General features: G+C 43.5%; 1 protein-coding gene across 1 annotated transcript; it reads left to right on the forward strand.

Moving 5' to 3' along the window:
* The first annotated feature begins 14 nt into the window (after positions 1-14).
* On the forward strand, positions 15-16,992 carry LOC142575774 (coiled-coil domain-containing protein 86-like). Its single transcript, XM_075685404.1, has 4 exons — positions 15-236; positions 4,497-4,626; positions 15,680-15,754; positions 16,840-16,992. The coding sequence occupies exons 1-4, from the start codon at positions 145-147 to the stop codon at positions 16,945-16,947; spliced, it is 405 nt and encodes a 134-aa protein (XP_075541519.1). The 5' UTR covers positions 15-144; the 3' UTR covers positions 16,948-16,992.
* The last annotated feature ends 7,209 nt before the right edge of the window (positions 16,993-24,201 follow it).

Genomic DNA, 24,201 nt, shown 5'->3' on the forward strand with positions numbered 1-24,201 from the left:
TATTTGTGGCCGAGTAGCCGAGTCAAGTCAAACTGTAGCCGAGGCAAGTCAAGAGCGTCGTGTTTACAAACCGCTGTCTGTAGCACGTGCTGTAGTTTCGGCAAATCTTCGTTGGACTGCAAAGGATAGCAACGCTCGATCATTATGACCCGCTCCAAAAAGAAGAAGGACGACGTGGAGGAAATTCCAAGAGGTGTCCCAAAGTCTGGCCGAGTGTGGAAAAGTGAGAAAAAAAGGTATGGCAGGAGTTTCGCGTACAAACTCGTCCATTAAGTGCAGCGAAAAATATTCGTAAAACAGGCATTGCTTCTTATATAGATAGGTGCACCTGTTGTGTTCATATAGGAGGTTGTGGCCAAGTACTGCACCAGGGTGGCCAATCCTGCTCTGGTGAGGGAGTGCGTTACCGGTTCTGGTCACCGGGATCAGGCCACACTCCAGGCCTGTTGGTGCAATTTTATCAACACGCGCATTTCTTTCTTTCTTTTTTTTCCGGTGAAAAACTGCCGGCACCGGGATTCGAACCACGGACCTCTTGCACGCGAGGCGGGTGTTCTAACTCTACGCCACCGCTGCACCTACGAGAAAGCGTTTGATTCTGTCGAAACCTCAGCAGTCATGGAGGCATTGCGGAATCAGGGTGTAGACGAGCCGTATGTAAAAATACTGAAAGATATATATAGCAGCTCCACAGCCACCGTAGTCCTCCATAAAGCAAGCGACAAAATCCCAATAAAGAAAGGCGTCAGGCAGGGAGATACGATATCTCCAATGCTATTCACAGCGTGTTTACAGGAGGTATTCAGAGACCTGGATAGGGAAGAATTGGGGATAAAAGTTAATGGAGAATACCTTAGTAACTTGCGATTCGCTGATGATATTGCCTTGCTTAGTAACTCAGGAGACCAATTGCAATGCATGCTCACTGACCTGGAGAGGCAAAGCAGAAGAGTGGGTCTAAAAATTAATCTGCAGAAAACTAAAGTAATGCTTAACAGTCTCGGAAGAGAACAGCAATTTACAATAGGCAGCGAGGCACTGGAAGTCGTAAGGGAATACATCTACTTAGGGCAGGTAGTGACGGCGGATCCGGATCGTGAGACGGAAATAATCAGAAGAATAAGAATGGGCTGGGGTGCGTTTGGCAGGCATTCTAAGATCATGAACAGCAGGTTGCCATTATCCCTCAAGAGAAAATTATATAATAGCTGTGTATTACCAGTACTCACCTAAGGGGCAGAAACCTGGAGGCTTACGAAAAGGGTTCTACTCAAATTGAGGACGACGCAACGAGCTATGGAAAGAAGAAGGATAGGTGTAACGTTAAGGGATAAGAAAAGAGCAGATTGGGTGAGGGAACAAACACGAGTTAATGACATCTTAGTTGAAATCAAGAAAAAGAAATAGACATGGGCAGGACATGTAATGAGGAGGGAAGATAACCGATGGTCGTTAAGGGTTACGGACTGGATCCCAAGGGAAGGGAAGCGTAGCAGGGGGCGGCAGAAAGTTAGGTGGGCAGATGAGATTAAGAAGTTTGCAGGCATGGCATGGCCACAATTAGTACATGACCGGGGTTGTTGGAGAAGTATGGGAGAGGCCTTTGCCCTGCAGTGGGCGTAACCGGGCTGATGATGATGACCTGTAATACCTGAGAGCACGTGAACACATCAGGTGCACTGTTAGAAATGTGATAAAACCATTTGTCTGTGCACGCTGCATGTGCTTCGTTTGTTTTCACGGGTGAGTGAAAACAACATGCATCTGCTTGACAAACTTGCTGCGGACAGCAGTGATTAAATTTTTATCTTACAAAATACAATATTACAAGATCGTGTTCTGCTTGCGCATCGCTTTCGCCACCATTCAAGGTGTTGTTGAGCTTATTGGGTGCTACCGTACAGGGATTGAAGCTAGGGCGCTTTTTCTGTTGCTGCGTGCTTTTTCCATCGCGGCGATGGATGGGATTTTTTACAAGCACTGCTCCGGTAGGGTACACATAACCGGCAAATGGAGGCCTCAGGAGAGCACCTGAGATTATAATAACACTGTGTCTAACGATACGTCGGATGCAGTGGCGTATCCAGAAATTTCGTTCGGGGGGTGCTCACGTTGGAGCTCTGCCTGCTCCTGACAGAATTTTTCGAGGGATCAAAACATGAATAATAACTGCGTTACCATTGCCAAAAATGCTACAAATGAATTTGCTACACACCATCAAGACAAGTAAAATATGTATTTTTTCATAAAATAATATATTCGTATGTCCCACAAAATTGTGCCATTACACGACGTCAACGCTTCCAAGTTTTTTATCTATTTAATAAGTAAAAAAAAATATTGCACGATTTTAGAACTATATGATTTAGAAACTAGCAAAGCAGTGCATGCCGCTGATATGATAAATATAAAGGCCGTGAAATGAACGAGTTGAGGAGAAATATTTTAATGAGACTTTGTCATTCAGCAACCTTGTTTACATTTTTGTACATATGCAACGGCCAAGGAAAAGTCTTAATGACGCTGTCCTTCGTTGCAATGTATTACGCAGGAGTAGCTGTCACCGGTCGTGTATTATAATTGCACAGAAATTATAGTTGCAACAGTGATCACATATAAAAAGCTGGAGTTCTGCAAAATATATATTAGAAATGCGAAGATACAATGGAATACACAAATGCGAAGATAAGGAGCAAGAAACTGTAAGTGGAAACAAAGTTCACTGCATGTATCCACAAAACCTCAACAAGACATCTAAATATACGTATGTCTCTAATAAATCTACGTATCTAAGCAAAAGCCATTGTATGCAGGGTGTCTCAGCTAACTTTAGCCAGAGTTTAAAAATATGCTGATGCACTCTAAGACAACGCAACCAAATGCATGTTGCTCACTTTTGTATGTAGTGTGTCATGCTATCTTTTTATTTTGCTTAATTAGATTTGTAGTCAAGATTAATTAACCAACTTGTGAAGTAACAAAGCTAGGAAAAAAATTCCAGTTAGAAAGTTGCAGAGCGGTTTGCAAAATGTGCTCCAAGTTGCAGAGTTGACTGTCAGGCTCGCTGCACAAGAGGACTTGAGATACCATTCCTATGTCATGAAGAGGGGGCAAATCATGTCCGATAAAACTCTGGAGAATCATCTGCTCCAGTCCAAGTGCATGCTAAGCAAGCTGAAGAGACCCGAGGAGCCTGGAATGCTCCGTTTTTTTTTTTTTTTTTTTTTTTCAGATGAAAAGAACTTTGGACCAAAACCAAAAAGTTAACTGCCGTAACGACAGGTGACTTAGCTCAAGCGCTGATGAGGTTCCCACAGTGATGCACATAAAATTTCCGTCTTCTATGATGGTGTTAGCTGTCGTCAGCAACAAGGGTGACGTCGTGTCGCCACATTTTTTTGCGGAAGGACTCTGTGCTAATGCTACCGTGTACGTGAAGGGTCTTGCCACTGTTGTGAAGCCTTGGATAGAGACTGTTTCAAAAGGAAGACTTTATGTCTTTCAGCAAGATTCGGCTCCCGCCCACACCGCCTGCATCACCCAGAAGTGGCTGACAACTTCTACAATCATGTCACTCCCAACTTGTGCCCTCGTAGTTCTCCAGGTTTAAATCCACTCGACTACTATGCCTGGGGCATCGTTGAGAGAGAGGCCAACAAACAGCCACATAATACAAAAGACTCACTGAAGGCCCCCCATTGCTGACTCAATGGCCAACATCGCTAAGGGCCACCTGATCTGTGCGTGCAGCTGTTTCCAAAGCAAAATTGAATTGGTTGCTGCGGATGGCAGATTAATTGAGTCATTGTGGAAAGGAACTGTAAGAGAAGTATTTCCCAAAGCTTGGCAAAAATATGTATATTTTTGCTGGAGATATTCTCTGTCTGAAGCCAACATTGTGTTCTCAAATACCTTGCACACCCGGTACTAGGATTTCAACATTATTTTATAGTAATGGTGAAAACAACAGCTCATTATTTGAAATGTTTTCAATATTCACGTCCTTTCTGGCGTTCTTTGATTTGGTCTCTAAAATCAATATATTTGTATTCCCCGAATTATTTTCATTGCAGCCTACTTATGTTCAGTTGCTGTCTTACGTGGACTTTTTAGCGCACTGAAGTGACCATTCAAATATGCCACATGTAACGGCTGTTATGACAGGTCTCATCCAGACAGGACATCACCTACAGTGTTATTGTTCTGTCTGGATAGAACGCAATGTCATTCTGTACTCTTCCGTAAAGACTAAACTGACTTGCGGTTTGCACCTGCAGCTACCCACAGCTAACACCAGCAACAGCATTGGTGTTCTGTCGGCAAAATTCTAGCATTGGTTACCATTCTGTTTGGATGGAGCACTAGTTACATCATTGTTCGAACTATTGTGTTTCATTCATTGAATTAGCGCAACCTTTCCTCATCTTCCCTTGCTGTTAGTGCTTGTACTCAATTAAACATGCTTTTTCATTTTTTCTATTCTGGAACATTCTCAGGTTCTCAAGCATGGTGAAGGACAGGCCTCTGAAGACATCGTGGAAGTTTAAAATGGAACAGCGCGCAGAAAGAAAGGCATTACTGGCACTTGACCGTGAACTTAAGGAAGAGAAGAAGAGAAAAATTGAGGTAAAACAGAGCTTTTTGTTAAGTATACCCAGTTCGGCAGTTACTCTGCCTTCTTATGACAATCTCTCATGCACCCGATTTTCAGCTCCTGAAATAATACTGTGCCTGTTATTCTATATAAGCACACAATTAGAGTGAGTAAAAACTTTATTGAAATAAATAGAGTAAGGCCCGATGGCTGGGCCCCTGTTCCAGGGCTCCACTGGCATGAGTGGCTCGCTGGGCTTGGTCCAAAAGAGCCACTCGGCTCTCCCAAGCCTCGCCCACAAGCCATTCCTCCCACTGCCTAATCTTCATTAGTGGATGTTGGTGTATTATGGGGTTGTCTATGTGTGGAGGCCTCCTGGGGCACTCCGATGTGATGTCTTTTAGTGTGTGTGTGTCTGTGCACCACGGGCACTCGTCAGTGAACTTCGTGGGGTGTATTCTGTGTAGTTGGTGCAGGTTGGGGTATGTATTCGTCTGAATGTGACATCAGTCCATCTCCTGTTGGCTGTTTTAATTAGAGGATGATGAAACTTCATTTTTTCAATGTACTATATAAGTCACGAAAATGCACAACAGGCTGATTGTAGAAAAACAAAAAAGACAACACTTTTGATTTTTGAGTTGCTGTGTACACTAAGCTGCAACCTTGGTTAACAAGCCGCCAACACAATTATGATATTTTAGCTAAAAAAAAGAAATGTTGGGGATGGTTTGAGCAGCCCGTACAGCATTCTGGTTCACAGTGAAACAGCTAGGTTGTGGACAGCATTCTCACCAGGCCACCTTTGCACATAAGGCAAATCATGTTTTGTGGCTTAATACCAACTCCCAAGTGCTTACCTTGTGAGGCCAGACTTTGGCGGTACAAAGACAAGCAAAACCACAACAATACACTGATGAACAACAGCAACTGGGTTGCAGACTAATGACCAAGATGTTTGCCATGGTCCTACGGCAAACAAAGGAAGGGTTCAGCAAAGGAGAAAAACATGTGTCGACAAATTTCTTTAATCTCGAAGTCTTGTCCTCTCTCGTAGTCTTGTCAGTACAATAGTCATGGTGCTCCACAGCCACGTGACAGTCTACGTATGTGAGAGTTGTGCCATTGGTGAGAAAGCCGGTTCGCTCCCCGCAGGGGAGAAGAGAAAGAAGGCATCTGCTCTCCTCGCCCTCGTGGCACGAGTAGGAGTGCAAGCAAATATGAACCTTCATAGTTCCCACAAGCTAAGTCAACAACATAATCAAGAGCCTTGTTCCGCCTTCTTTGTGGATTTTGAATCTGCACTGTGCACCATTTGCACGCCCAGCAATACACATTTTTTATCTTTCTTTAGGCATTGATATTTCAAAGCTTATTAAAATGTCCAATTTGAAAATAACTTTATTGAGTCTTTAGTATTGTGCCTCATAGCCTAAAGTTCCAGAACCATTGTAGCCATCATAATTGCTCCATTAAGAATTAAATAGTCAACTGGCTAGAATGTGTTGTAAGGCACTGATGGAAATTAAATGACCATGATTTATAGTGATAGACCACAGCACGCTGTTCATGATTTAAGTAGGAATTATGTTTTAAATTGGTAAAGAAAGTCTCAAAAACCAGTAAGTGGCGAGACGTGGCGGTGAAATCATGGTACTTTGAATGTATTGTACCAGATTACTGTACATAAGTTGACTGTTATTAAGTACAGCACAACTATTGCTTAAAATTGCAGTTCGTGTGCTATTAGACACTTGCACATCATTCTATGCTTCAGAAATCAAAAGCGCACACGTGGCTATGGCAACACGCTGAACTCCATGTCTCGTGTAAAGGTGTCGTTTCGTTTTTGATCCAACGGGTTTATTTTGGCTGGTTAAATACCAAAGCAGTCGGACAGGAAACCACAAAAACACGTAGCTATTATCGTAGGAATCATTTAACATTTCAGAATACATGAATCGTAGGAACATTGACTTGATAAACAAAATCATATGTTGTTACAGCACGGCCACACTTGTCGTCTGCCTCCCACTAATGCCGGTGTATAATCACTATTATGCTCACCTATCACGGTTTTCAGCATGCTTCCAGTGAACGACTACATCCTCATTGCAGATAGAAAAATTCTGCTAAAAAAGGTTCCATGGCACTTTCCGCATTAGCACATCATATCATGAGAAGCCAACAAAAAAAGACTTTTGTCTGTGTTTGTTGGCTTCTCTTGAAATGATTACAAAAAATAGGGCCCCTCGGTTAACCCCCTTCCTTCGCGTTCACTTCATGATTAGACACTCTGATCGATAAGCTTTCCATTGCATTAAAAAAGATGGGTACCACAAAAATTGGTTCTCAGGCCCTTTAATCCCCGGGGACCTTGAAACAATTTTGACAGCCATACGTCACTATTTTGCATGAACATTAATGGCCAGCTATAAATGCCCCCTGCAGAACAATGTAACTTATAAACAGAGATTAAAAATCTCAGATTTCTACTGATAACAGTGAAGCCTCTCAACATTTTCTCTTCCACCTCTGCCCTTTCTACATAAAGCAGGTGACTTGGATGAGCAATCTCATTGTTTCACTCTCATGAAGCGATTCCCCCCCACCCCCCGCCTCCTTCCTCCGGTACCACCAATGCTCCTAATCCGATTTTAAAGTGGTTTCTTTGACTCTTCCTTCGACTTTTGCACCGCTGCTGCTGCTGTCACTGTCTTGCAAGCCGTGTCGGGGAGTGTTTGAGAGCATGCATATACACAACAGGGGTGTGGAAGAGAGGAGTGGGGATGCGAGCAACTTGTTTGTACCCTTCCATTGCGTGCGCCACAATGCCATCTGGAGCTCACTGGGCGTTGCTGCAATAGCCTCTTAACAGCTGTAATTATCCATGACTACCCCCCCCCCCCCCCCCGCAAACGTATTACAGAAACTGCAGCGCTTACCTTTGCACTAACGTGCAGCAGTCCAGAGAGGAGGTAAGATATAGGATTGTAGAGAGGAGGCAAAGAATAGGTAGAACTAACAGAGTCACGAAATGAACAAATAAGAGCCTTGCCACTCTTCACTTGCAACTCCCATACATGGAGGGAAGCAGGAGATGGAAAAGGAGATGCTACTGCTAGACACGGCAGTGGTTGTAGACCGATTGGATAAATTTTGAGTTCAAGGCACAGTACGATATGTTTCAGCTATTTCTGAAAGATAAACGCCATGCAACTTTGTCAAGCGAACAACTGGTGCAGGGCATGCAGACACAAAGCCGCATTAAAGCACCGTGGTGTCTTGGTGACACTATGGTGGAAGTGGCCACATGTCAAACCTACACTTCTTTGCCTGTCTCGGTAGCTTTGCAGCTATGGTGTTGCTCGAGGTCGCAGTCAAGAAAAGAACAGTGTGTATTAAGAAAGGGCTGGAACAAAGCTTTCAATTGTCCCTGCTTCTTTTTTTTTTAATTTATGAAAGGAGAATGGAAAAATGGTTAGAAAGAAAAAAGAAGGCTTTAAAGGCTGCATTAAATTGAATGTAGTATTTGCAGAGAAAGTGCAGCCAGGTTTAATGTATGCAGACATTGTGTTAGTAGCAAATAGTCGTGGCGATATTCAACACCTTGCTAACATCTGATATGTGTGGCCAGTGTGGGTGATAAGCTAGGATTCCCATTTAGTGAGGAAAAATGGGCTTTCGTGGTTTCTAACAGTAAATGAATCAGAGCGTCTCAAAACAGGACACCAACAATAAAATAATGCGAATAGCTAGATATGTGGATGTGTTAAAACAGTGCGGTAATCGAAAGTACAGAAAAAGGCATTTATAGCAAAAGGCATGAGACATGCAGCATTGAGGAAGCACAGAACATTATATGCTAGTATACAAGTATGCAGTGGTGAAAGGCCTATGTGAAAGAGTAATTAGGCACTCACAGTAAAAGTGAAGCAGTAACAGGGTGGCATGGGGCGACATTCGAGATGAGGGAAGCACAAGGAAGTGCAAGGAACTGCGGCGTATGGACAACAGCAGGTGGGCACTAAGTGTGTTTTTAAGTATTTGTGTTGGCAAACTCTGGATTTCCAGTGACATGAAAAGCAACATAGGGCTTAAAGTTAGACAGGCAGGTGCCAAATATTGATTAGAGAACATGAAAAAGAAGACTGCTTTGTAAAACAATTAAATCGGGAAGAAGGATGCTTTGCAATAACTCCAGTCTGTCACTGGAGTACTTTTGCAGGCCCCCCTAAGGCTGCCTGCTATAATATAACATTGTGGGGGTGTGTGACTATTAGAAACGTTCTAATGATGAATTGAATAGTATCCTATTCGGTGCAGTCTTCAAATCGAATAGTCACTATCCATAAATGTGAATATTTTTCAAACACTTTTCAAATGTTTTGAACTGTCACCTGCAATCAATTTAACATAAAATTGGAGCAAAGTACGCTAAACACTCACCCTCGCGGGCATAGTATAGACATAAACATGAAAACTTGTCTAGGGGATTGGGCTACATCTCTTAGGTAGGCATAATTTAAAGGCTATATATACAGTGATCATTTGCACTCTCTGAAGAGTCCTGTGCATGTGAAGAAACTACTTGTTTGCTTGTAATGCTCCATTTGTGCTTTTAATAAATGCCTCATAGCATACTGCGTAATGACAGAAACTTGTGAACCTTAAAATACTAAAATGTAAACATCATGTCATATTAATTGTAATAATGACTGTTAATTATTTGAAAACTATTCAATTTCCCTCGGGCACTATTCGATTCATATTCAATTCGGTCTCAAAAATAACTATTCCCACACCTCTAAACTTTATGCAAAGCATGTAGCATTGCTGCAGATGCAATTAGGCATATTTTGTTAGAATGCCACACAATTAATTCAGCATGACAGACATATGCAATCAGTCTTCATCACTTCTTGCTCTTCTCAAAGCCTTACATTTTAGTTACAGCTACTGGAAATTAAATATTGTCATAGTGAATATAAGCAAGAGATGTTCAGAAGAGTGGCAGTGCATAAGTAAAGAAGGAACAGTGACATCAATAAAAAGTGATGTATGTCCACGAGATTCTGTGTATGTATCACATGCACAATAACGCACCCAAATGAGAGTTGTTAGTGACATATTGAAGTAGCATTCACAAATGTAGTAAACTTAAGTTTGGTGGCACATGCCACCACTCTGCTTCAAAAGGAAAGCCACTCATCATCACGAGCCAATCTAGAAGCTTTTGTTGGCAACTGACAAGACTGTTTGTTCACAGTGTGTGCTTTTATGGAGTGTTCGTCATGAGCTGTACTGTTTCTGTGACGATGTGCTGACACTGTTTTCTATTGGCTGTGATGAGTTACTTGCAAAGTTTTGTTTATGATTGGGGAGCATATTTCCTATTGCTAGTAGGTACAACAGGGCATGGCACTTGCGGAGACGACGAACATTTGCGCGCATGCGCGAGTAAGAGCGGGTGCGAGAGAGGAAATGTGGGGACTTTTGCTCCTTGAATATACGAGTCTGCCTAGGTACTATGGAGGAGTTTCTTAGCGCGTGTTGTATGTGCTTGTCCCTAGACGCGCCGGCAGAAGTCGTGGGCCGCGGTAGTTCTGAACCTTAGCATCACAATTTGGCGGCTCGACACAATTATATTTATTCAGTCATGTTGTTTGCTAATTAAAACAATGTGTCACAATTTCGCATTATTGGCGGCGCCTCCAGGACACCAAAGCGGCAACGGGGACATCAAAGCTAGAAGCCGGACTGGTCCATGGGTTGGGGCTCGCAGAGGCCTGCGCGTGCCAGGAGAGCATAAGATCGGCTGTCCGCGATAGCGGACAGCCAATTTTAACGCGACAGTGTTATGGAGCTCGTGTCGCAGAAAGGTCGGTGTCGGCGGCGTTGGCCGTGAACGAAAAATGGCGCAAGGCAATTCATAAATAAAAACAATTTGCAAGATGGGCTGGGTGGGAATCGAACCAGGATCTCTGGAGTGTGAGACGGAGACGCTACCACTCAGCCATGAGTTTGATGGTTCAAAGCGTGACAAAAGCGCCTCTAGTGAATGTGGTGTTGTCTTAGAAACGTGCCGTAGAAAGTTATACTGCGGTGTATATCGGTAATTATGAGCATGTAAATTACAGAAGTCGCAGTTAAACGAGTAGCGAAGTACGTTTCCGCTACATTTCTTCTGCGCTTGGCGAACACGCAGAGCCATCTTGCGGCAAACACAGAAGGCTCCCTTCTCGCAGTGTACGGCGCTGCCCCGACAGGTGGTGCGCCACTCGCCCGCTTCTCCCCTTCGTCTCGTTTGAGCGCATTGGGGCCGTGCGGGGACCGGTGCGAGGATGCCCCAATACCCTTGCATTTAATAAGTTTTCTCGCTCTCTCCCCTTCCAACTTCCAGGGTGCGTCACTCGAACCCTCGTGTTTAGGTGACCCGGCTCCTCTCTCCACTCACAGCGTGATTCCTAGGTGCAGCGTCTGATGCGGGACGCCTCTGACGTGATCACTGTGCCGTAGCGCGTCTGGTGGGAAAGTGTCCCCTGCGATGTGTGCCATGCTGCTGGCGAGGAGTAATGCGTCTGCCAAGCGAGATAGAGGATGATCACATCCACCTTCACAGCGCCTCGCGGCCTGGCTGTCCGTGCCGATCACGACGTTTGGCTTGCGTAGATCGTTTCTCCCTCCGAGACACCGAGTTCTTTGATTCGTTCCGCTTGCTCAGGCGCACGTTTCGTCTTTGTGTGACTCAAGAGCATGCCGAGCGAATGAGTGGGCGGCGCGAACGAGGTGCAATAACACTTTCGTGTTCCACTCCTGAAGGCAAAGCTTAAGCATCCTCCAAGTTTTTTTTATGCGAACACCCCCTGGCATGCTTCAGCCTCCGCAGCCCCAACCCACGGGCCGCCCTGCTTCCAGCTTTGATCCCCCCGCTGCCGCGTGGGTGCCCTGGAGATTCTGTGCCACCTGCTTTATTATAACCTCAGGTGCTCTCCTGAGGCCTCCGTTTGCCAGTTACATGTGCCCTCCTGGAGCAGTGCTTGTAAAAAATGCAATCTATCGTTGTGACTAGCAAAGTGACCCGCGACTTATACAACACCAGTCAGAACCTTGCCCCTTCAGAGACAGTGATCACCAAATGGGGCGTCCATGCCCACTGTCTCACTGCGTAGGCAGTCAGCGGCGGAGCATAAACAAACTCGACCCCCCTCCGCCATGCCGGCACGCCTAGGGACAAATGCACGCTACACATGCAAAGCAACTTCTCCACCGTAGTGTCTAGACAGAGTCACATATTCAAGGAGCAAAGGGCCTCAGATTTTCTTTCTCGCACCTGCTCTTACTCGCGCCTGCGCATAAACGTCGAGCGCCGTCAAAAGCTCCACGCCCGGCTGTACCTACTAGCAATTGTAAAAACGCAATTGGGGAACATGCCAGTTAAGACCTAACAATTGCTAATCCAAGCATTTAGAGTTAAATCTATGGGCCATAGCCCAACTCATGAGTGGTTTAACTGATTAAAAGTGGCAGAACCCTATGGAGCATTATGATCAGTTTGGATACTGTTGTGTGCACCGAGGTATGCGTGGCTGGCAGGAGGTCTGGACCCCACTTCACACAGACGAAGAGATCTTTTTAGTGAAGAGTTTATTTGTACTGTAGATTACATGGTGTAGTGGTTTACTAGGAGAAAGCAATAAAGCGGCTGCAAGCTGCTTAAGCAACAGCTTTTGTATCCCAGATCCTCATACTGTCCCCAAGTGTCATTATACAAGAATTGGGGCTGAGGGAAGGTCCGGGCAGCCTCCCTGGCCCCAACAGCACTTGTATAAGATTATCAACACTTTCTGTAACTTCACTGCTGCATCGGGCTCATCAGTCAGCCAAATGGTGCTCTGGGCACTGTTTAGGTCCAACACAGCTCAAAAGGAATTGTCAGGCACGGTGTTGAAATGCAGCATTCTGTTCCCATAGCGCGAGGGCATCTGTGGTCCAGATGCCGCCGAACGCAGGTGATTATGCACTGCCGCCAGCACTGGGAGGGGCCAAATGGCAGTCCTTGACCAATGGCCCTTTTCAATAAGTGGCCATTTCCTTTGTGGACGTTGTGCTGCAGCACATCGAAAAAACTTGAGGTGTGTACGCAGTCAATGCATAAAGTATAACTCAAAACAGACCTTGTCCTGGAAGGAATGTGGCGTTCACGTACGCGCCCTACCCGAGCTATGGCTTCTTGTAATTTTTTTTTTTTTTTTTTTTGAATATACTGCTGGCCCTTCACGGCCCGTGAAGGGCCTGCAGTATATTCCAAGGCCAAGGCCAAACATAACGGTACCCTTCAATTGGGATAGCCGATGTCAACATGGCTAGAGTTCTCACAAAACTGAATGAAGATCGCCGATTAATCTTCCGCTAAATTTGTGAATGCCTTGACAAGTTGCGTGAGATGTGGAGGGGCATGAGCCAGGATCAGCTCCTCCAAAGATGTACATCTCAACTAGTGAACATACAGAAATGATATTGTGACGACCAATGAAAAATAAATCTGCAGAAACCATCGAGATTCAAGTCAAGCAATGACTTCATAGTGTAAAAGTGGTCAGATGTCCAGTTGTGCGTGATACGAATGTGTGTACAACAATATGACAGTGACAACGATGGAATGACTACGACGTGATGGCAATGGAATGAAGGCAGAGTGACAACGATGGTGTGATGACGTTGAAATGACAACAATGGAGACAACTTAAACAGTAGCATGATGTAGGTGGCACCACGATTAAATAATGATGGCCTCATGATAAAGACGATGGTGTGATGATGATGGCGGGACAACAGCGGAAGCCTGCATGGGACATATAGGCACACAGGACGAGGCTTCGAGCCCGGACCGAGCTCTGCTTGGCACAGCGCTGGCTTTGAAACTGGGGAGACGGCATGGGAACATTTGGAAACGGCCAATCATATGTCAGTCCTGTTCACCTGCGTTAACATGAAAGGGATCACGAAAGTTATCAAAAGAAATTTTGCTAGCTTTTGTTTTTCCCGCTATTAACATCACATTGACCATGAATACACAAACTTAGGGATTTTCCCGGCAAACCAGGGATTTTCGAAGTGTCATTTGAGGGATATATGTTGTAGGCGTTGCCCCAAGGTTGTTGGCGTCGCTAATTTCGCTTCCACGTGCAGCTTTATGTTTCACACTGTTATGTTTCATGCAGGGAATTTTACCCTTTTCTGAGAATTTTCAGTCACAATTTGAGACGAAAGGGAAAAAAGGAATTTTCGCGATATTGCATGCATTTTAATATTAGTGAAGTACATATTAGAATTATGCCTTTGAGCAAGCCATCACTTTGACAACCCACAGCACACCATTTTCAGTGCACAGGCCAAACTTGGAGTCAGTTAGCTTTATGTTCTAATAGCCTTTGTTGTTGAAAAGCTACTGTGCTGTTGGGTACAAACTGGGAGCAGCAGTTTGCTGCATCAGTACGTATTCGATGAGGTGACCTACTCAGAATCACAAAAAAGCTGTGAGCCACCAGTGCTAGTTGATGCCAAAGCTCTGATTATGTTGAAGATATGTTGGGAACTGGCATTAGAGAGTGCCCTATTAAAAATTTAGTTCTCGACATGTTGCTGTCCGCCTGAGGCGTTAAATAAACTGTGTAATCTTCTAAACATTATCTACAGTTGCCAAGACAGCGTCTTGCGTGTGTGTGTGTGTGTGTGTGTGTGTGTGTGTGTGTGTGTGTGTGTGCGTGTGCGTGTGTGTGTGTGCACATGCACACACATTTAAACTATGGGAAATTGACAGGGATATTTTTAGAGCGATGTAGGGAAAATTGCCGCAAACAGGGAATGCATAGGAATGGGAATTCTGCGAGGTACAGAACATCACTGGTTTCGCATTGGGAAGCGGGAGATGGCCACTCAGGTACAATGTCCTACAGAATCCGAGGTTCACAGCATAATCAGGTTCTTGCACACCAAGAAGCTGGTGTCTGCAGAGGTACACTGACAATTGTGCGAAGTGTACAGACCGGACATTGTGAGCAACAGTCTGGTCAGGCAATGGCGCAGGAACTCCACGGTGGGCCGATGCAGCGTGCACAACGAAGACTGCACTGGCCGGCCACCAATCGTTATAGTGAAACTGACCAAAAGCGTGCGGCACGCTGTTAAAAAAAATAGACGCTTCTCAATTTCAAAACTCTCCTTCCACTTTTCACAAATCAGCTGCTCCCTGCTGCACGAGATGATCACAGAGAAGCTGGGGTATCAAAAGCCAAACACAGGATGGGCACCACAGCAAAGCTTCAATAACCCAATTCAATGACATGGGAATGCAGAACTTAATGCTGTGGTATGAAAAATGTCTAAACAAGAGTGGCTCATGGGTGTAGAAATAGCTTGTGTTACTGTGGCTTACAATATAAGCGCCATTTTTCTGGCCGTGCCTCATATTTATCTTAATTAGAACTTACTTTGCCGGTTCCCCTTCATGCCTTCATTACATTGCTGCTTGAAAGTAGACATGGGAGGCAACACATTGGTATAGTAACCTTAAATAGTGCATACAGCGCCGTACTAATTGACCTGTAGCAGAATGTGGCCGCTTCTGCATTTGTGGCAGTATGTACATGTGTGTGTGTGCGTGTGTACAGGCCTTTACCAAAAGAAACAAAGCTAATATTAGAAGCATGGATACTGCAGAGTCTTTTTTGCAACTTGTGATGCAAGAAAGCTCTGGAAAGTAGGGATGCATCAGGTGTAATGTAAGAGTGTGTTTATTTTCTTTTCAGCAAGCCTTATGTGGCATATATTCTTCTACTTGCTTTTGCTTTGTGCGCACTCCAACTTCTTTAAATTTATGTTTCCCTTGTGCAGATAAAGTATTTCAATTCATCCCTCTCTTAGCTTCAGTTTCTGTCAGCCTTATTATACCAGCACAGCCATTGACTGCCAGATTGTTGTTGCTGTGGGAAAGGCTACTTTTTTTTGCAATGTGTACGTGCGTGTAACATGTATGTGTGCATATTTAATTTTTTAATTGGCTGAGCCTTATACCAATTTCAGGAGAAGAAGAAAAGGAGGGAAGAGAACCTGAGGCGACGTGAGGAGAATGCCAAAAAGGCAGAAGTAGTGCAAGTGGTGAGTTTTTTGCATCCCTTACCTTCCTCTGTAAAGAAATTTGTCCTTGCAGGCAAGGCACAAGTGACACACCGCAATTGCAGCACAAGTTGTGTCTACACATTACTGTCTAGTATTGCGTGTACAGTGTGCATTAAAATTCTCACTGTATAGCTTTTTGGTCTCTTAGATGCTGTTTAATTTTAGGCTGCTTATTAAAAAACAAATTTGGCACTTACGTGCCAGAAGCACGATTTGATTATGAGGCATGTCATCGTGGGGAGACTCCAAATGAATTTTTGACCATCCGGGGTTCTATAATGTGCACCTAATGCACAGTAAATGTGCAGCCACATTTGCACATTAAGTGTGCAAATGTGGCTGCCACAGTCCAGATTTGATCCTGCAGCCTCATGCTTCGCAGCAAGATGCCACACCCACTAAGCCATCACAGGGGTAGTTTGCTTATTATTACATATCTAATGCTATATATGGTAGTACAGAATTAACATTACAAAATTGGCCATTGTACTTAGTGCTTGTTTATATAAAAGGTGGCTGTTTGGATGCCATTTCGAAAAACTTGGAATGGCAGCAGTAGGCAGTAACATTTGCACTGCAATGGCGGTGTCATATCTGCAGATTCAGTTCCGCTACTTACAGGTGGTGGAGCTAGTGCATATTGTTACATAGCAGGATTTCATGACCCAGCAAATGAACATAGCATGACATACTCTCTGATGCACATTGTTCCGCCTGAAAAAAAAAAATACTCATGTGCTTGAGAGAGAAAGAGAGACATTTACAATCAAATGCTTTTATAATGAAGTGCTTGGGGCCTCCGAAATCATTCGTTATGTAAAGGTGCACATCTCACAATAGAACCGGGCCAGAATTCTTCCTTCGTTATACAGGGCATTTTGTTGAAGAGGTGTTCAACTGTATTGTGATAGAAAAGCCGAGAGGTTAGCCTAAATGCACTTGATGCTCATGTAGAAAAGCACTGTAATTCGGATTGAGTGAGTCCATGCAAGATATATGACCCTTGTTGTATAGTATAAGTGACCACGTCAACATCAGCTTCTTCCCTTCTTTTCATATCTCAGATCAAGAACACTGCCAAAATCAAGCGGATGTCCAAAAAGCAGCTCCGGCATGTCAAGAAGGCGGATACTACAGTTGTTTCTAAGAAATCCAAGAATGCTGACCAGTAAAGGTGTGATGTACAGAATAATTAAAGATTAAAGTATACTCAGTAATCTTTGGTCTCTTTCCTGCTTTTTCTGCCATATTTACATAAGATAATGCAGAACTGGCATTAACAGAGCATGTGCTTATTATAGCTGCTTCTCCAGGCATGTTCAGCTACCATTCCCTTATGCCCAGTGTGAACGCTTTACATAAAGCCATGGTGAGAGCACAAGTGATAACTGCCCTGCAGTATTAATGAAGTGCCAAACAGATTTCCACTGTTCGTGATTATCGGAAGGTTCAGTGAAATCTCAGCGGGGAAGCCACGCAGTTCCTAAATTTTCTTGGTGACTATGAAAATGTGTACGTATGCATCATAGTACTTTCAACATACCCCACAGGGGCGTTCGCGTCGGCAGACATTTGATTGAGGTATGAGGTAATTGATTTTCTACAGGAAATATATCGAGAAAATAATGTTGAAACAACATGGGAAGGAATTAAGAGTACGACAACTGTCGAGGTACACAAAGGATAAAGGCAAGGATGTCCTCTATCACCACTGCTGTTCATGCTTTATATGATAAGCATGAAAAGAAGGCTACAAGGAAGCAATGTAGGGTATAATCTGTCGTACAGATTAGGCAGAAGGGTTGTTGAGCAACAACTACCGGGTTTAATGTATGTGGACGATATTGTACTGTTAGCAGCAGATAGCTAGGAAGATTTGCAAACTCTGGTTAATTACTGTGGAGACGAAGGAGACAGTCTAGGTTTCAGTTTTAGTGCAGCTAAGTCCAGTGGGATGTTTTTCAATGATACAACTGATCAGGAGCTTAAAACACAAGGACATGAAATACCCCAAGTGGCCAAATACAAATATCTCGGGGTATGGATAAACAAAGGGCAGATGTACACGGAAAAGCACAAACAGTCTCTCATAGCAAAAGGGCGAAGAGATGCCGGGATAATGAATCATAGGGCATTGTGAGGGTACAACAGGTATGAGGTACTGAGACATATTTGGAAGGGAGTAATGGTGCCGGGGTTTACTTTCGGGAATGCGGTCCTGTGCTTAAGGGCAGAAGTTCAGTCGAGACTAGAAGTAAATCAGAGAGTTGTTTGAAGATAAGCACTAGGTGCCCACAGGAGAACCACAAACGAAGCAGTACAGGGGGATACGGGCTGGGCATCGTTCGAAGCACGGGAAGCTCAGAGTAAAATCCTATACCAAAAACGCCTGAGGAAATTGGACGATAACAGTTGGGCAGCTAAGGTATTTAAATACCTATACAGAAAGAATGTTGACTCACAATGGCGGAAAAGAACTAGGAAGCTAACCAGTAAGTATGCCAGACACAAGGACGGAGAAAGACAGAGCATTAAACGACAGGTTAAAAATGCGGAAGGTAAAAATTGGATAAATTCAATGGAAAAGAAGTATAGTGTTGAACTATATTGATACTGGAAACAGCAGATCAGGAAGGAAGCGTTTTATGATAACTCAAGAGGCAGGGCCCTACTCTTTGAAGCTAGGTCAGGATATCTTAGAACGCGAAGCTATAAAAAGAAATTTAACGAAGAAGACACATGTACTGCGTGTGGTAAATCTGTAGAAACTATAGAACACCTCATACTAAAATGTGATGGTATCCATCCTGATGTCGATGCAGGCACAGTCACGCTTCCTGAGGCCTTAGAGTTCAGAGATAACAATAGTCATGTAAACAAATATGTGGCGGAAATTAGCAAAAAGTGATTGGAGGATTGATGGCTCAAAAGCAGAGAGGTGACATAAGGTTAAAGAAGAAGTATTTAAAGAAAATGGCGAATTTTATAACTTACAACACAGTTAAACAAAAATAAAAAGCTGAGCATGGTGGCAACTGCCATCACCCCGTTGATTGACAGATTGAGCGCTGAACTTCAACTGATTTTAAAATCAGTTGAAGTTCAGCGCTCAATCTGTCGTTTCGTACTCTTCTTTCCCAAGTCTTTATTTTCCTTTTTTGGCGCAACAATGTATTCAATAACTCTATATGTAGATGACTTGCATTTAGAATTTAGGTCTTGTAACCTTGCGATATGTGAACAAGTGCAGCTTTGTCTGAACAAGGTGTCTAAATGGGCTAATGAAAATGGCTTTAGGCTAAACCTCAGCAAAACCTCGTGTATAATTTTCTCAAAAAAGAGAGGCTTTATCCCAAATCCCGACATTGAGCTAGATGGGCACCACTTATCTGCGCACTCGGAACACAAATTTTTAGGCATAATTTTGGACACAAAACTAACGTTCATATCACACATAAAGCATCCTAAATGGAGACGCTCTTCGAAAAAAAACATTTAAAAAATATTTGTACTAGAGATTTGAAAATACATGCACTTGTAGAGCATTACAAGTAGATTTCTAATATGTCATTAGTTTCTGTGTAGCCACTATAGTTCTTGAGTTATGTCCTACACAATGGCAAAATAGTGTCATGTTGTGGGCACTCTATTGTGTAATAAATTTTCGCAAAAAGCTTTGTGCTGTAGCTTTTTAGCTCTTTGTAGACCACTAATATGCAGAAGACAAAGATAATGATGAATAACCAGGCAAAGGAACAAGAGTTTATGAGAAGGAAATTCATAGAAGAATAAAAATGGGATGAATCGCATATGGCAGGCATTGTCAGCTCCTGACTGGAAGCTTACCATTATCATTGAAAAGGAAGGTCTATAATAAGTGCATTTTACCGGTGCTGACATATGGGGCAGAGACTTGGAGACTGACAAAGACGCTTGAGAACAAGTTAAGGATCACACAAAGACCTAATGGAACGAAGAATGTTAGGCATAACCTTGAAAGACAGAAAGAGAGCGGTTTGGGTCAGAGAGCAAACGGGTATAGCCGATATTCTAATTGACATTAAGAGAAAGAAATGGCACTGGGCAGGTCATGTAATACACAGGCTAGATAACCGTTGGACCATTAGGGCTACAGAATGGGCACCAAGAGAAAGAAAGCGCAGTAGAGGAAGGCAGAAAACTAGGTGGTGCGATGAAATTAAGAAATTCGCGGGTGATAGTTGGAATTGGTTGGCGCAGGACAGAGGTAAGTGGAGATTGCAGGGAGAAGCCGTCGTCCTGCAGTGGACATAAAATAGGCTGGTGATGATGATGATGAAGTGCCGATATCTATTCAAACAGCATCTACAATTACTGCAACTATGAAAAAAAATTTAATCAACTAATTTTTTTCACAGTCACATGAAAATAACCTTGTATACTTCTAATTGTCTTATACTAATGAAATTTGACATACATACTCTTCAAGATATGTATACAGTGACGACACTTACTTGAAATTGCAATATTTCCCAGCAGTAGTTGCAAAAGTAAAAAGTTATATTTCAGGGAATGGAGAAAAAAATAGTTGAAATGCTCTTAATTTTTTTGCATAGTTCCAGTAATTGTACACGCTGTTTGGCTAGGTATCGGCTCTTTGTGATCTACAAATAGCTGAACAAGCTATAGCAGGATGCTTTTTGTGAAAATTTAGTACATAAAAATGTGCCCACAAGGATGACTATATTTTGCCATTGTGCATCAAACAACAAAAAGTAATCGCATATTTGAAATCTGCAGAGAAAACTATATATTTGGCTGAATTTTGAAACCTCTAGTACAAGTAATAAAAAAATTGTTTCCTGGAGCATCTCCCCAGAAGAAATAATGTTTAAATACTATGAACATTCTAAAAATTTTATCGCACACAACATGGGGTAGTGATCGGAAGTGTCTAACAAACCACTACATTAGCCCTATTACTTACACAATTAGATTATAGCGCACCGATCCACTATGCCAAGCGCCCTGAAGGTGCTGGATCCTATTCACCATCTAGGCATCCATCTGCCCACAGGCACCTTCAGGACAAGTCATGTTGCAAGGCTCTACGTTCTGGGGATGCACGACTCTCACGCGTCCCCTGATATGTTGTTTTCCCGCATAGCTCCCGTCTCCTGTAATCCGGCTTCGACGCGTGGTTTGGTGCAAGCGGCAGTCGGTGTGGTTGAAGCGCACTGCGAGAGATGGCGCGAGTGTGGCTCTGCTAACGCCACCTAACAGCGGGGTTACTTGGGCGCAAAAAGGAGAAGGCTGTTTCTCTTTGGCTCGGAGTCAGCAAGCGGCGCGGACGTTCTGCACGTGCGCCGATCCACGCTTCTGCGAGGCCGTCTCGCGAAGCCTACGTCAGAACAGACGAACACGATCGTTCGAACGCGCCACCGTTCGCGAGAACGACCAGGCGTTGGTGTCCAGCATGGGGCGAACATATTCGCTCGTTATCCGGTCGCGGTGAGTCGGACTTCCGCGATTTGTCGCGCGCCCATCGGCATGTTTCATGGACAGCAACTCGGCGAGCAGGCATTAGTCTATGAAAGGTGCAATAAATGCCCTTGTGATTGTTCGCACTACTGTGTTGGCGTTCCTTTGTCCCAAGAGCATGGGTGAGAACCCCACAACGTAGAGGCAAACAAGTGGTTGCTCCATCTGCAACGTTCATACTTAAGCTTCAGATATTTTCTGAAAGTGTATGCAAACTCTCAACATCCATCTTATTCAACCATAAACGACATGACCAGTGCGACACTGTTTATTAGTCAACTGGCAGCAAGAGAGCCCTTCTCACTATGTGCAAGAAAACTTTGTGAGGAAATGGGTGTTCCACTTCTCAGCATACCCTGAAAGCCCCAGTGAAGCCACTTAAGTCATGGCAGTGGCAGGCCATAGAATGTCATAGATATATACCATTTGTAGAGGTGACAAAACATGCTCCAGAGGCACGTATTAGAAAGCACTTCCTAGAACATCAATCAAAGTTCTCGAGCAGTTTTACGCTGACACTTCCAAGTCACATGCCAGTCTGTCTTATGCAGCAGTTGGTCCATCCTTCTCGGAGTCTGATGTACTGCACCTGGAAACAAGTACCTTTACAGCTGATGCCTATGCACTATTGTTGACTGAGAAACATAAGAAAATCAAGACTTGGCAAATGCCATAAAAACCCTAACGTCACTCTGTAAACAAAAAAATCCTGTATTTTTTTTAGCTCTATGCCATTCTGTGCATAATGTATATGTCTAACCGGCGTGTCATTATATGCTGGGTGCCTGGCCATAGAGGCATCAAAGGTAAAATGCTAGCAGACCAAGATTGCCACATCAATTGCATTGCAAGCTAATGATCCTAGCACTGCTGCTACTGCCACAGATCGGAAGCCTCTCCTATGAAAGCAACTGAGATGCCACTGGCAATGCTTGCGGGACACATACAAATAAAAAGCTTTGTTGGATCGCCTTCTAATCTTTCCCTACATTGCCAAGATTGTAACTGCATGCCAGAGTTAGACGAATGCGCAATATTGTACAGGCACAAGAATGAAGATACGAGTCTTATGGTAGAGGCATGGTATATCTATAATAGTGGAAGTGCGTGAGTCAGCCTTCATTACTTTACATAAGGAAGAGATTAAGTACCTTAACAGCTATCTCTCACATAGACCAGCACATGTACCCGACTGACACGTGGTGATACCATTCCGGAGCTTGCGCAGGTGAGTTGTGTGTCTTCTTTCTTCTTTTCGCCTAAGTGCTCCCTTCAGTTGATAGTCGGCGTTCGTGTTGTCCACTTCTCTTCTCTTGTGTCCTGTCTGCATGCCTTACCTTTTTGCATAATAACAAGCTTCATGTAATTAAGCCACAGCTAGACTTATGGCCCTCCATAGCAAAAACACGACAAACTTATGTCTGTTGACTCAGAGTAGGACACACGTATGGCACCCACAATTTTCTGCTGACTGGTAGTGAAACTCCAATCAGGTAGATGTGGTGAGAAGCTGACAGTCCTCCATGTCCTCTTGGAGTGTCAAGAAGCAGAAGCTGAAAGAAAGGAACACTTTTCTCTAGCATACCGCCAACATATACCTCTCCATCCAGTAATGTTTCTGGGTGCAGAACCATTTTTTTACGCCAAAGCAGTTCTAGGTTTCTTGAATTATGTTGTATTACAAGTCATTAGTGAAAAAAATTCGTAGCACATCCTCTCGCCAGAGCATGATGCTGCAGTAGTATCGTTCTGTGTAGCACATGCCTCCAGTTAGGTTGAAAGCACTACTGTCAAGAGAGTAGTGCTTGTCACAAATTTTTACCAGCGACATAGTCAGTATATATGTATCATCCTTCCTCAATGTATTTTTTGTGGTCATAGTAAACTTCATCAGCCATTGCCATAATTTTATTACATATAAATGTTACGCACTTTACAGCAACTGTTTTAAGGCCCCTTTACAACCACATAACATCTTCTACTTCTCGTAATTCATCATTACATTGTCAACTCCGTAACACTAGCCTGACGCTCTTCGTTCACGCTTGGCCTTTGCACCACAAAACAATTCATTATCATCATCACTTTCATAATTAAGAAATGCTAACAGTCCTTCGTCCCATCTCATCTTTGCCCAGTAGTGTGCTGCGATTTGTACCATGGAACACCATCTAAACCAGCCCTATACCCTGTCATGTGCTAGCACTTTCAAACACAGGCACAAAGTAAAATGCAGCGATGTTGCATTTTTTAAAAGCTTTTTATTCAACATGCCGAGTCACACAAAAAGCAGTGGCATGTTCACTTTATCCAGCAATGACAGGCGAGTATTGCATGCCTTCCCTTTGCAGTCGGGTTGTTTGTCATAGCCAAACTAAAAGAATAATTAAACCACAATTGGCTCTTATGCACAAAAGTTTGGTTCTGCCTCCACCACTTCAAAACTACATGAAATGGTTCACACAGGCAAGAACAAACAGTACACTTCTTGTATCGTAAACTGCCTGCAAACATAAATGCAAGATATTCTGCTGGCCCTATTCGAATGCAATATGCCAACATTCATTAACCAAAAGCTTAACTGTCATCAGTACTAATCAGCACAATTCAAATCAATGCAATGACAACAAAATTAGTACAACTTTTGCAGTGAAAGCAACAAGGCATTGTCTTACTGTGTGTGTATTTATCCAATCCGTTCAACTGCATAAGCCAGCAAAATGCCAAACACGAAAGAATACACCAAACACGTAAAATTGTACAATGCAAAATTGTGTAAAATTTTCGTACACCCTTAAGAGTGTACAATAGCCTCAAAGATTAGGTGGCAAGCAAAGGATGAAATAGCTGACCACAGATGCTAGATTACTGGCCAAATACTGCTCAGTGGCAACATAGAGCTCGAA

This window comes from Dermacentor variabilis, chromosome 3 (genome assembly GCF_050947875.1).
Source record: "Dermacentor variabilis isolate Ectoservices chromosome 3, ASM5094787v1, whole genome shotgun sequence".
NCBI lineage: Eukaryota > Metazoa > Arthropoda > Arachnida > Ixodida > Ixodidae > Dermacentor > Dermacentor variabilis.